We start from the raw sequence: 11,599 nt of genomic DNA, 5'->3' as shown, positions 1-11,599 counted from the left end.
TTGTTCATTTAAATACTGATTTCTCCCCCACCCCACCCCCAACTCTCTGGTTTCAATCCAGATATTGCATTGTGATACTCACTCTAAGCATCCTGTCTCAACTCTCTTGCAAACAGGAACAAAATAAAGCAACTAAACACAATGTTGAGCAGGGAGGAGCCAGAGGACAGGAAAGGGGAGGAGCCAGAAGGCAGGAGATGAGTGGGAGGAGAAGGGGCAGGAGGAGAGCTAGGAGAGCAGAGCTGGAGGAGAGAGCTTGGAGGACATGGAGCATGAGCCAGACCTAAGATTTCACAAAAAGCAAGTATAATGTGGGCAATCTAAATGTTCGGAAACTGAGGGCTTGGAGGTTTAGGAGGGAGTAAATATTGCCCAGCATTGTGTTCTAGGTTAACAAAAACCCAGTCTCTGTGTGGTGATTTGGTTATACAGCTGCTGAGGATTAACAGAAGATAAATCAATAGTAAAAATTAATACCACCTACAACAGGTGGGAGATGAGGAGGACTGGGGAGGAGTTGGGGGAGGAGGAAGAAAGGAGTGTGAGTGGGTCAGGCCAGAGCTGCACAGCCCGGTGCCCAGCACGTGGGAAGCTATGGCCGTGGCGCGGAGCCAGAGTCGAAGGCTCAGATTGGGCAAGAACAGGGAACTGATCTGTAGGTCACTCTGATCCCGGCCAGAGATATTTGGAGAAATCAACAGTTCTGGAAAGTGAAGAGGCAGGAAGTGAAACAGGGCGGGGTGTGGGGTGGAAACAGCAAACCGTGTCCTGGCCCTCCACACCTGGCTGCCTCCCTAAACTGCAACGAAGGGTGAGGTGCATGTGCGTGTGCGTGTGCGTGTGCGTGTGTGTGTGTGTGTGTACAGGAGACCTGACACACTTGGAGACCTTTCCCCTTCTCTGGTTGTGAGAGCAGAACCATGTTCTCCACCCCCACAACTCACTGAGTTCCAAGTGTGTTTCAATTTACTGTCCGAAGTCCCAGGGGCAGGGGTAACAGTCAGATGGACTTAGACATCAGGACTGGCTCTTGCCTGGGTCAGCCCCTCCCTGTCACCACCTGCCCACTCCTCCTGGCTTTAACTCTCCTTCCCTTTGGGAGCCGGAGTCACTCTACCTTTAACAGGTAATTGAGGTGGGGGAGGCAGGCGGGGCTGGGGGTTTCTTTGGCTGAAGAACAAGGTTCAGGGGCACTGGGGGGCACTGGCGGGGTGGGCAGGAGCGGGGTGGACAGTTTGGCCCACGAGAGTGTGGGAGGAAGGCTCCTGGCTGTACCAACGGGCCGGCCAGCTCCCGGGAAGGGACAGGACCCTGTCCCCAAATTTCTGTGTGACCTCTGAGCTGCTCACCTCCACCCACCTGGGCCTCTCAACCCCTCCACAGGAGTCTGCATCTTAGCGCAAACCCGAGGTCCAGCCTGCACTCAGCCCCATATCTGTGTCCAGCCCGTGGGGCCCAGCATGGAGAAGGACTTCCAGGACATCCAGCAGCTGGACTTCGAGGAAAACGACCATCAGCTTGGTGGAGATGAGGAGCAAGGCGCTCATGCACCGAAGCCCAGGACAGAGCATCCATTCTGGAAAGGCAAGTGTCCCCTTCTGGGGCATCTCCTGATCCCTGTCTCAGCTGCCAACTCCTCTCTCCCCCTCAGGGATCTCTCACACCGCATCAGGGGTGTGTCTGTCCTAGTCAGGTCAGCGTTTCTATCACTGAGATGGGACTCCATGGCCACAGCAACTTAGGGAGGAAAGGGCTTTCATCATCACCGTTCACCATTGAAGGGAGCGAGGACAGGAACTAAACTGGGTGGGACCCTGGAGGCAGGAGCTGACGAGAGGCCACAGAGCTGCTGCTCACGTCCCTGCTCCCCAAGGCTCTCGCTCACCCTGCTTATAGACCCCGGGACCATGAGCCCAGGGGTGGCACCACCCACCATGGGCTGGGCCCTCCCCATCCATCATCAATTAAGAAAGTGCCCGCAGGCTGGCCTGCAGCCTCGTTGGCAGCATTTCTCAGTTGGGGCTTCCTTCTGGATGACTCCAGCTTGTGTCACAGTGACACAGAACCAGCCAGCACAGCATCGCTCTCCTTGTGAGTTCCTGACTCCTCTGAGCACAGGGTCCCAAGGAAAGGGTGTTTGCCTAGAAGCAAGGGCTCCTGGGAACTAGGGGTGACTCTCCCTCCAGATTGCGTGTGTGTGTGTGTGTGTGTGCGCGCGCGCGTGTGTGCAAATGTGCATGTGCATATGTGTGTATGTGTGTATGTGTGTATGAGTGCCTGTGTGCATGTGTGTATGAGTGCCTGTGTGTATGAGTGCCTGTGTGCATGTGTGAATGTGTGCATGTGTGTATGTGTGCATGTATGTGCCTAGGAGGAACGCTGGCTCCAGGACTGGGGTGAGGGGATGAGTATGAGGTGGGTGTGGAAATGTACACAGAGACGCCCTGGGAGATTCCCACTTGCTTTCCACCCGGATCCTTCTCTTGCACATCTTGAACACGGGCCTGATGTGATTAGGAAGAGCAGGGGGAGGGGCTGGGAGAGGAGGCGGCGGACAAGCCAGCTCAGGTGAGCTGCAGGCGTGTGACTCTGTGCGCAGCGCTGCGTGGCGAGGTGTGTGGATGTACCAGAGTCTGGGAGTATGCCACACTGTGCGTCTGTTAGGGTGAAAAGGCGCGGGCGCGGGCGTGGGGTGCGCAGATTCCATGGGGAAGAAGGAAGCCCATCTGTGAGCTCACTTTTAGGGTGTCTAGGAAAGGCCAGTCCGCAGCGAGCTCTCCGCCTCTCCCTGTCCCAGGTGTTCACAGCTGGCGCATCTGTGTCACGTGCGAGTGAGTGCTTGCACGTGTGTGTGTGTGTGTGTGAGTGTGTGTGTGTGCGAGTGAGTGCTTGCACGTGTGTGTGTGTGTGTGTGTGTGAGTGTGTGTGTGTGCGAGTGAGTGCTTGCACGTGTGTGTGTGTGTGTGTGAGTGTGTGTGTGTGCGAGTGAGTGCTTGCACGTGTGTGTGTGTGTGTGTGTGAGTGTGTGTGTGTGTGTGTGTGAGTGTGTGTGTGTGTGTGTGTGTGTGAGTGTGTGTGTGTGTGAGTGTGTGTGAGTGTGTGTGTGTGTGTGTGAGTGTGTGTGTGTGTGTGTGTGTGAGTGTGTGTGTGTGTGTGTGTGAGTGTGTGTGTGTGCGAGTGAGTGCTTGCACGTGTGTGTGTGTGTGTGTGAGTGTGTGTGTGTGCGAGTGAGTGCTTGCACGTGTGTGTGTGTGTGTGTGAGTGTGTGTGTGTGCGAGTGAGTGCTTGCACGTGTGTGTGTGTGTGTGTGTGTGTGAGTGTGTGTGTGTGTGTGTGTGTGAGTGTGTGTGTGTGTGAGTGTGTGTGTGTGTGAGTGTGTGTGAGTGTGTGTGTGTGTGTGTGTGAGTGTGTGTGTGTGTGTGTGTGAGTGTGTGTGTGTGTGTGTGTGTGAGTGTGTGTGTGTGCGAGTGAGTGCTTGCACGTGTGTGTGTGTGTGTGTGTGTGTGCGAGTGAGTGCTTGCACGTGTGTGTGTGTGTGTGTGTGTGTGTGTGTGTGTGTAGGGTCGATGTCCACCCAATCCCCTCAGCCCCACTTTGAGCCATTCTCGTCTGGCCAGGCTCTGCCTCCTCAGACGCCTGTGCCCTGTGCCGTTCTGTGTCTTGCTCTCTAGTGCCCTGGAGCTGTCTCCTGACACACTGTCTCTCCCAGGGCAGCCCCCCCTCGGGCCCCCTCCTCGGCGCCTCTGTTCCACGCTCCACCTCAGCCTGCTTGCCCTGGCCCTCAACGTCCTCCTGCTGGTGGCCGTCTGTGTGATTTCATCCCAAAGTGAGGTCCCGGCTGCGGGGATAGGGCAAGGGAAGAGACGTGCACTGGGGGAGGGGACACAGGTGGCGGGCACAGATGTGGGGAGACAAGGAAGGAGGTGGAGGCAGTGTGGGCGGGTTCTGGGTGCAGATGGCGCCCCATGTGGGGAGTGACTGGGGCCGGGCACACGGACAGGAGGCGGCAGGCTGTGAGGCAGCTCACGCGGTCTGGTCTGGGTGTCTCCTGACAAGGCTTGCAGCTGCAGCAGGAGTTCTGGACCCTGAGAGAGACTTTCAGCAACTTCTCCTCCAGCCTGCTGATGGAGTTCAGCGCTCTGGACTTCCACGGTGAGCTGGACGCCATGGCTGGCGCGCGCGCGCGCGCGCGCGTGTGTGTGTGTGTGTGTGTGTGTGTGTGTCTGAGCAGGGCGCTGGGTGTGCAGGAGTGTGTCCACAGTGGGCGGAGGGGACGCAGACCAGGGCGGACAACCCAGCAGCGGAGCCGGCAGGGCGTGTGCCCTCACCCGAGGGGCCTGGAGGGTGAACCCGGGCACTCGGCCCTCAGTGCCAGGTAGAGACTGGAAGAGCCGAGATCGGGAGGGAAGGTCACTGTCCGAGGACCGCGCACGCTTTTGGTGTGAACGGAGGAGGTGACTGACGGTGGTGGGGAGGGCTGCAGGGCCCGAGTGGGGTTTGAGAGCGCGGAGACCCGGCGGCGGGGTTCGGCCTCACGTGGGTGACCGGCTTAGGGGCGCCCAGCCGTGTGGAAGCCTCGAGCACCCTCTCTTTCAGCAGGCGGCAGAGACAACAAGCTGACCGCGTGGGCGGCCACGGCGGACAAGCAGCAGCAGGACTTGAAGGCAGGTCAGAGCCCCCTTCCTGGGACACTAGAGCCTGTGTGTGGCGTGCTGTGCACCTGTGCGTCCCCAGGGAGCAGGGCGTCCGTGTCTCCTCCTGGCCGGCGTGGGGCCACGCGTCTGACTCATGCGTCTGTCCCTTAGAGCACTCCACGTTGCTCCTTCACCTGAAGCACTTCCCCCCGGACCTGCGGGTCCTGACCTGTCAGCTGGCCTTCCGGCAGAGCAACGGTAGGGAGGGGCCTGGGGGCAGGGAGGGGCCTGGGGGCAGGGAGGGGCCTGGGGGGTAAGGAGGGGGCCTCCTGGGGATTGGGACGGGCCTAGGGTTTAGGGACACGGGCCCGGGCCTCCTGCAGGGCCTCATGCCCCTGTCCCCTCAGGCACCCAGTGCTGCCCGGTCAACTGGGTGGAGCACGGGGGCAGCTGCTACTGGTTTTCCCGGGGCGGGCTCACCTGGGCCGAGGCTGAGGCCTACTGCCGCCTGGAGAATGCGCACCTGCTGGTCATCAACTCTTGGGAGGAGCAGGTGAGGAGGCTGGCCTGGCCACAGAGCCAGCTGCTGTTATTTCCCGTTGTTATTTATTTTATATTGTTGTTGCTGCTGTTATTTAGCGAGTGTGCCATGGCACACAGTTCTGTTGTTGTGTTTTTGAGACAGGGTTTCTCTGTATAGCCCTGGCTGTCCTGGAGCTCATCTGTAGACCAAGCCGGTCTTGAACTCACAGAGGTCTGCTGCCTCTGCGTCCTGATAGAATTTCCCACTTCTATACGACACAATCTGACCACAGCTCCATCCCCTCCTCACTCTTTCCTCCAAATTCCGCCAGCACCACCATGCCGCCCGTCCCTCCCCGTGTCACACGCTCTTCTTTTTAAACCCGTGAGTCCGGCTGGTTCTGCCAGTGTGTGCCTGGGTACAGGGCCATTCGCTGGAGCGTGGGCATCCAGCCAGGGCCTGGTGTGAAACGGCGTGTTTCTGGACGTGGCAGGGCTGTTGCACACATGAACATACAGCGCTGTGTGTACATGTATGAGACCTGCACACGATGAAGCCAGCGCAAGCCCCAGGGAGGGCGGGAGCCCCGCCCCGCCCCCGGCAGCTGGCTGTGGAGGGGGCAGCGGGCAGCTTTTCTTCCTGGACGAACCTCTTATTTTTAACCTAAGGAAGAGGACAGAAGAAGAGTGTGCTCAGGCCCGTGGTGGAATGGTAACCGGTCCTGAGAGGTGGGAGGCCGGAGGCCGAGCCGGGGAACCAGGTGGCACAGAAGCAGACAGAATAGCAGCCAACGTGACTTTGGGGCTAGGGCTCCGGGCTCGATGCAGTGGAGGGGCCGAGAGCCCCCTCCTGCTGTACTGGCTGAGTGTGGCAAAAGGAGCACAGTGGAAGGCTTCAATTGCTCGCCTGTGGCGGGTCCCCAGGTCCCCGCTGGCCATGGTGTCTTCCTTCTCCACTGTTGTTCCCGACAGTACGCTAGAGGGTCAGCAGGCTTTCTTCAGTCTGGACGTGGCTGGACACTCTGCCAGGCCACACTGAGTGAGTGTGCGCCGTCGGGCTAAGCAAGCGACTTTCACGGCAATCCAACCACGTCTTGCTTTGCTGATCAGGTTGAAGTTCCCAGCATCTAGCTCATTTTGACACAGAAAACATCAGCTTTATGTAATTTGTCCTAAGATCTGGCTCACAAGTTCACAGCTGCAGTGGGGGACTGTGCCGTCACCGTCCTGAGCACCCGCCAGTGCCTGAACTCTCCTTGGCTGTGGTCCTTGGGTTTACCCAGTCCCGCTCTGGCCATCATGTGGGTCCCAACAGTGTTGGGGTCTGTGTGCTTCACGTTAGCGGTCCTCAGCCTTGGGTAACCAGCGCCAGCCCCTGCCTCTCTGCATTTAGGAGGAAGCTCTCCTCACTTCTGCCTCCCCCACCTCCACCGCACCTCCATCCTTCCCTGACTCCGTTTCTTTTCTTCTTTGGTCTTGTTATGTTGTTCAGCCTGTCCTCAAACCCCTGGGCTCAAGGGATCCCCCTGCCTCAGTCTTCTGAGTACCTGGGATGATTTTCATAGGCGGATGTGTCTCCCGTATGTTCAGTTTTCAAGGTTTTTAATTACGTGTATTTATTTACTTGTGAGTATGTGTGGGGGAGTCTGTGCCTGTGCGTGTGCCTGTGCGCATACACAGAGGCCAGAGAGGGTGTTGGGTTTCCCCTTTCGTCATCCGCTCCTCTTCTCCGAGGCAGGGTCTTTTCCTGAACCAGGAAGCTCATGTTCTGTCTAGGCTGGAAGCCAGAAACTCTCAGACCTGCTCTGCCCCTGGAGCCGGGGTCCTGGGTGTTTGCTGGGTGTTTGTGCCTGTTGTGAAGTTGCTGGAACTGAACTCAGGGCCTCTCTGCTATGGAACAAATGCCCTTGACGACCGAGCCCTCCCACCAGCCCCCGTCTCTCACATTTGCTGTGAGGTGTGCTGGGAGGCGTGCTCTTTCTATTTTTGCCCCCGGTATTGTACAATGTGGGTAGTTTAGTGTTAGGTACTGTGGTGATGACGTGCTTAGCTCTGAGTGGTGGGCTGAAGTTTATTGGCTTCTTAACTCAGAGCTTACGGGGCCAGAGGATGGTCAGCACTAAGAGCCATGGTGGCTCCTGCAGAAAGCTGAGATCCGGTTCCAGAGTCACACGATGGCTCTCAACGTCTGTACCTTCAGTTCCGGGAGCTGAGACCCTTTTCTGACCGTCTCGGACACCGGGCACACACATGGCACACAGACATAGATGGAGGAAAAACCACCCAGACACATAACATAAAATAAAGAAAATTCTGCCTGGTGGTGGCGGCACACACCTTTAATCCCAGCACTCAGGAGGCAGAGGCAGGTGTGTCCCTGAGTTCAAGGCCAGCCTGGTCTATAGAGCAAGTTCCAGGACAGCCAGGGCTACACAGAGAAACCTTGTCTTGAAATAAGTAAGTAAGTAAATAAGTTTTTTAAAGTTTAAAAAAACTAAGTTTAGGGCTAGAGAGGTTGCTCAAAGGCTAAGAACGCTGGCTGCTCTTCCAGAGGTCCTGAGTTCAATTCCCAGCACACACATAGTGGCTCACAACCATCTATAGTGAGATATGATGCCCTCTGCTGGCGTGCATACAGAACACTGTATAAATAATAAATAAATAGATAAATCTTAAAAAAAAAAAAAAACAACCTAAGTTTATATAATCTCCACAGGAAAGATGAAGAAAGCAGCCTTTTCTCCTCCTCCTCCTTTCCTGAGACAGATGTCATGTAGCTCAGGTTAGCCTCAAGCTTGCTCTGTAGCCAGAGGAGACCTTGAACTCCTGCGATCATCCTGCTTTCCCCTGGTTCCTGCTGGACGGAGCCGACCCAGGGATCCGCGCTCCCTCCACGGACTGAGCCAGCTGCCTCAGGCACTCTGGCACACTTCTGTCCTCAGAAACAACCCGATCAATGGTCTTTGGAACGAGCAGCATGTGTGCCCAGCTGCCAGAGGTTCACAGTCCACAGCTGCCTGTGCCGGGAACACTGTTTCCACTTTAGGGGCGGGGCGTGAGTTCCACCCTGATTTCCGTACTGCCGCTGTTGTGAGTGGGCGCAGTTCCTCTCACTCACTTAGGAAAGTACAAATGAGTGGTCTGTTTCCCAGGGTCACCCAGCACTACCTGGCGGCCCTCCTCTCGCCCTGAGCTCAGAGGATGTTTGATCCTGTACATTTGCCTAAGTTATCAGCTTCTTTGGTGATGGGAAGAGGGATTAGAGAGCAGCGGCGGCCGGAATATCCGGATTCCAGGTCCTCTTGCCCCATCCCTGTTGGCATTTCTGAATCTGTGGCTCAGCCCCGGCGGCCCCGGCAGCCCCGGCAGCCCTGGCAGCTGCTGCTTCATGCACAGGGCATTGCCTGCAGGCAGAATTCCAGCCTTGGGGGCCTGTCATGTAAGCAACCTTGCTCTCCGTGGATTTGAGTGGAATTGGGCAGGTTTCCTCCGAAGGCAGGCAGGGAGTTTTCATGTGCTGTCAAAGGTGATTGTTGGAGTGGGCGCTGGTCTCTGCTTCCTCGATGAAACCAGGCGACCTTACATTCCCCCGAAACCATCCCAGGAACGGCCACGTGGGAGCACGCACCCAGGGCCGGTCTCACCTCGGGGTGATCTGTAAGTGCAGAGATGCCGGGACCAAAGCCCTGACCCGACCCTGTCTGGGCCGCCTGCCCTGTACATACTGGCCATATCCCTACTTTGGGTAGAGACTGTCAGGCCCCACATAGACAAAGTGCAGTTCTGGGTGTCGGCCCGAGCTGGGGGAGGCTGGTGCCTGGCAAAGCTCGGAGGGACATCAAAACCACAGCAAGAGAACTAGGCACCGAGAGAGAAGAGTGAACCAGACTGCTGCGCTGTGAGTTCCAGGCTTGGCAAGGGCGGTATCCGATGCTGAGAGGCCTGGGGTTGCCATAGCAGCGGCACCAGCGGCACCAAGCCACAGAGCAGGAAGTGCCCAGGCTGGAATGGCGGCCACGTTCTAGAGCCTGGCTGGCTTTCCAGGTTCCAATAACTACCTTGCAGAGTGAGAATCACCACGGCAGCCAGCCGACTGGGGGAGCTACCAAAGCTCAGAGCAGGTGCTCCTTCCGAAGCTCTTGGCGCAAAGCCTCGCCCAGGAAACGCTCCTTTGCACCTCTGTGCTGGTATCCAGGCTGCAGCCTGGAGCGGGCCAGGCTGGGGTGGGGTGCACTGGCCCGGATGCGCTCGTGGATGACGAATGAAGCCATTTGCTCCCACCACTGTTTCTCCAGAAATTCGTGGCGAAGCGCACAGGCTCATTCCACGTCTGGATAGGCCTCACGGACCGCAATGGCTCCTGGAAATGGGTGGACGGGACGGAATACAGGAGCAGCTACAAGTAAGCACCTGCGCCTGCTCATTCGCTTGCTCCAGCCGCAGCCGACCGGCCCTCACCCCCGTGGCCCCCTGTGGGTCCCCGGGGCCAGTTTCCCAGCCTGCTTCTGCCTGACCCCACCCTTCCGAGGCTGTGCTTTTGGGGGGTGGGGCAGGGACAGGTTGGTGGGAGGCGGGGAGGTTGAAGCTGCATCTTTCTTTGGCTTACCTTCTTAGGAACTGGGCCATCACCCAGCCAGACAACTGGCAGGGGCATGAAGAAGGTGGCAGTGAAGACTGTGCCGAAATCTTGCCGAGTGGCTACTGGAATGACAACTTTTGCGAGCAGGTGAACCGCTGGGCATGTGAGAAGAGGCGCAATGTCACCCACTAGCAGCCTCCGCCCGCTCCCTCCCCTCCCCCATCCCTCCATGTCACCCAACCTCTTCACTGGGGGTATTGAAGCAGGGAAGAGGGACAGAGCTCTGAGGAGTTTTGGGGAGATGGAGATGGCTTTATGTCCTCACACTTGGGGAAAGCTGGGATTTCACACCTCTTCACAATTCATTGCGATTGTTTCGAATTTCAACCTTCTGAATGGAATAGGAAAAAAAAAAAAAAAGAAACAAATGCTTGAAACTCTGGCCTGGTTGTTTGGAACCTTGGAACCGGAGCAAATGGGAGGGAGGCAGGAGGGTCTGGAGGAACAAGGCTCGAACCCTTGTGGACTGTTCCTTGACACACTGTATCAAAGCAGGAAGCAGGTGCCTCAGTGGCCAGCGCTTAGACGGGAGCTGCTGCCCACAGCCCCAGAGGATTCTGGGAGAGGAGTGTTCTCTGAATTCAAGGTCTCCCCAAACTGAGTTGTCAGGGACTGCACACACACACACACACACACACACCAGGGTTCCCCTCTTCCCTCCATTTCGCCCTAGAGTTAATCGTTTCCAGGGTGTCCTGTCGGGCGTTTCCAGGACACCTGCACACATAGACTCTAACAGCTTGGCCTCTGTCTCCCTGTTTCTCTTTAACCCTGCATTGCCTGTGCTCATCTAACTGACGTCACTCCCTGATGGGCTTTTACCTCATCGAACGTGGCAGCTGTAGAGAAATCTGAAGTGTGAGCATGCTGTGTTTATTTAATTATTCACTACGTAATAATTCAGGGTGGGAAGGGTAGGGGATGGCGATTTGGGGAGCGTTTGGTGAGTCAGGAGTCTCCAGTTTGGTTACAAACTGTCGGTGGCCGATCCCGGCCCCTCAGGCAGTGCAGTCGGCCTCCCATTTGGGAAGATGCTGGAACGTCCACTCACAGACAGCGCGCTCCTGGGGGCCCTGTGCGGCCCGAGCAGCCTCTGGGCCAGTTCTCCAGAGTCCTCGCTGCCCGGCCGTGCTGCCAGCCCTCTAATCTCAACCCCAGCGCTCGCCACGCTCCACAGCCCTGGTTTCTCGGCCTTCCTCCTCCAAAGGCTCCCGACCTCCTGGCCCCAGAGCCGAGGAGGCCCGCTGAGGACGGCCAGCCCCCTTCTCCGCACTCAGCTCCTTGGTCAGCTGGCTCGCCTTTTGCTTTGGCAGAATATCCGAGAAACCTCGGCCTTTGGCTGCACGACTCCAGCCCACTGTAAGCTGGAACCACAGCGGCCCTCGGCTGGGCCCAGCTCTGTCACTGTTTCTGAGCGCCCCCCCCAGCTGTTGGGGACCTTCACATAGGAGTCTGTGGAGCTCTGTGAGTCTTGGCTTGGGGAGACGTAAACAAATGTCCGTCCATCCCAGACGACAGAGCAAAGGAAGGGCTCCACCCCAGCCCAGGCTGGAAACCACTGAGTTTACTGGGGTTCAATGCAGGCACGTGGCTGACTGAAAGGCATCCATGCCACCGAAAAGCTCCACCCAGCATGAATGAAGCCTTGTCCCTGAGCTCCCTGCACACCTTTCACAGAGGGCCACCTTCTCCCACAGCTGCTATTGCTTTCATTACCTCAGAGAGGGGGCCTAGCGAGCCTACCCAGACTCCCTGCTCCTCCCTCCCTGACAGAATTCTTCAGTCTCCCGGGAAATAGTCATAT

The 11,599-nt window shown here is 57.4% G+C and overlaps 1 protein-coding gene across 5 annotated transcripts; it reads left to right on the top strand.

The window, feature by feature from the left end:
• The first annotated feature begins 276 nt into the window (after positions 1 to 276).
• Asgr2 (asialoglycoprotein receptor 2) lies at positions 277 to 10,172 on the top strand. Of its 5 annotated transcripts, none has more exons than XM_060363405.1 (9): positions 277 to 300; positions 1,384 to 1,584; positions 3,710 to 3,826; positions 4,057 to 4,152; positions 4,597 to 4,668; positions 4,806 to 4,892; positions 5,042 to 5,187; positions 9,452 to 9,558; positions 9,771 to 10,172. In XM_060363405.1, the coding sequence occupies exons 2-9, from the start codon at positions 1,461 to 1,463 to the stop codon at positions 9,925 to 9,927; spliced, it is 906 nt and encodes a 301-aa protein (XP_060219388.1). In that variant the 5' UTR covers positions 277 to 300; positions 1,384 to 1,460; the 3' UTR covers positions 9,928 to 10,172. The 5 variants fall into 5 exon arrangements, with proteins under 5 accessions (XP_060219388.1, XP_060219387.1, XP_021484346.1 ...); XM_060363404.1 differs by lacking the exon at positions 277 to 300 and adding an exon at positions 707 to 811; XM_021628671.2 differs by lacking the exon at positions 277 to 300 and adding an exon at positions 969 to 1,126 and having other exon boundaries at positions 4,600 to 4,668.
• Positions 10,173 to 11,599: the final 1,427 nt, after the last annotated feature.

This window comes from Meriones unguiculatus, chromosome 11, assembly GCF_030254825.1.
Source record: "Meriones unguiculatus strain TT.TT164.6M chromosome 11, Bangor_MerUng_6.1, whole genome shotgun sequence".
In the NCBI taxonomy this organism is placed as follows: Eukaryota; Metazoa; Chordata; class Mammalia; order Rodentia; family Muridae; genus Meriones; species Meriones unguiculatus.
Note: the sequence above shows the minus strand (reverse complement) of the source record. Positions and strands in the feature narration are given on the sequence as shown.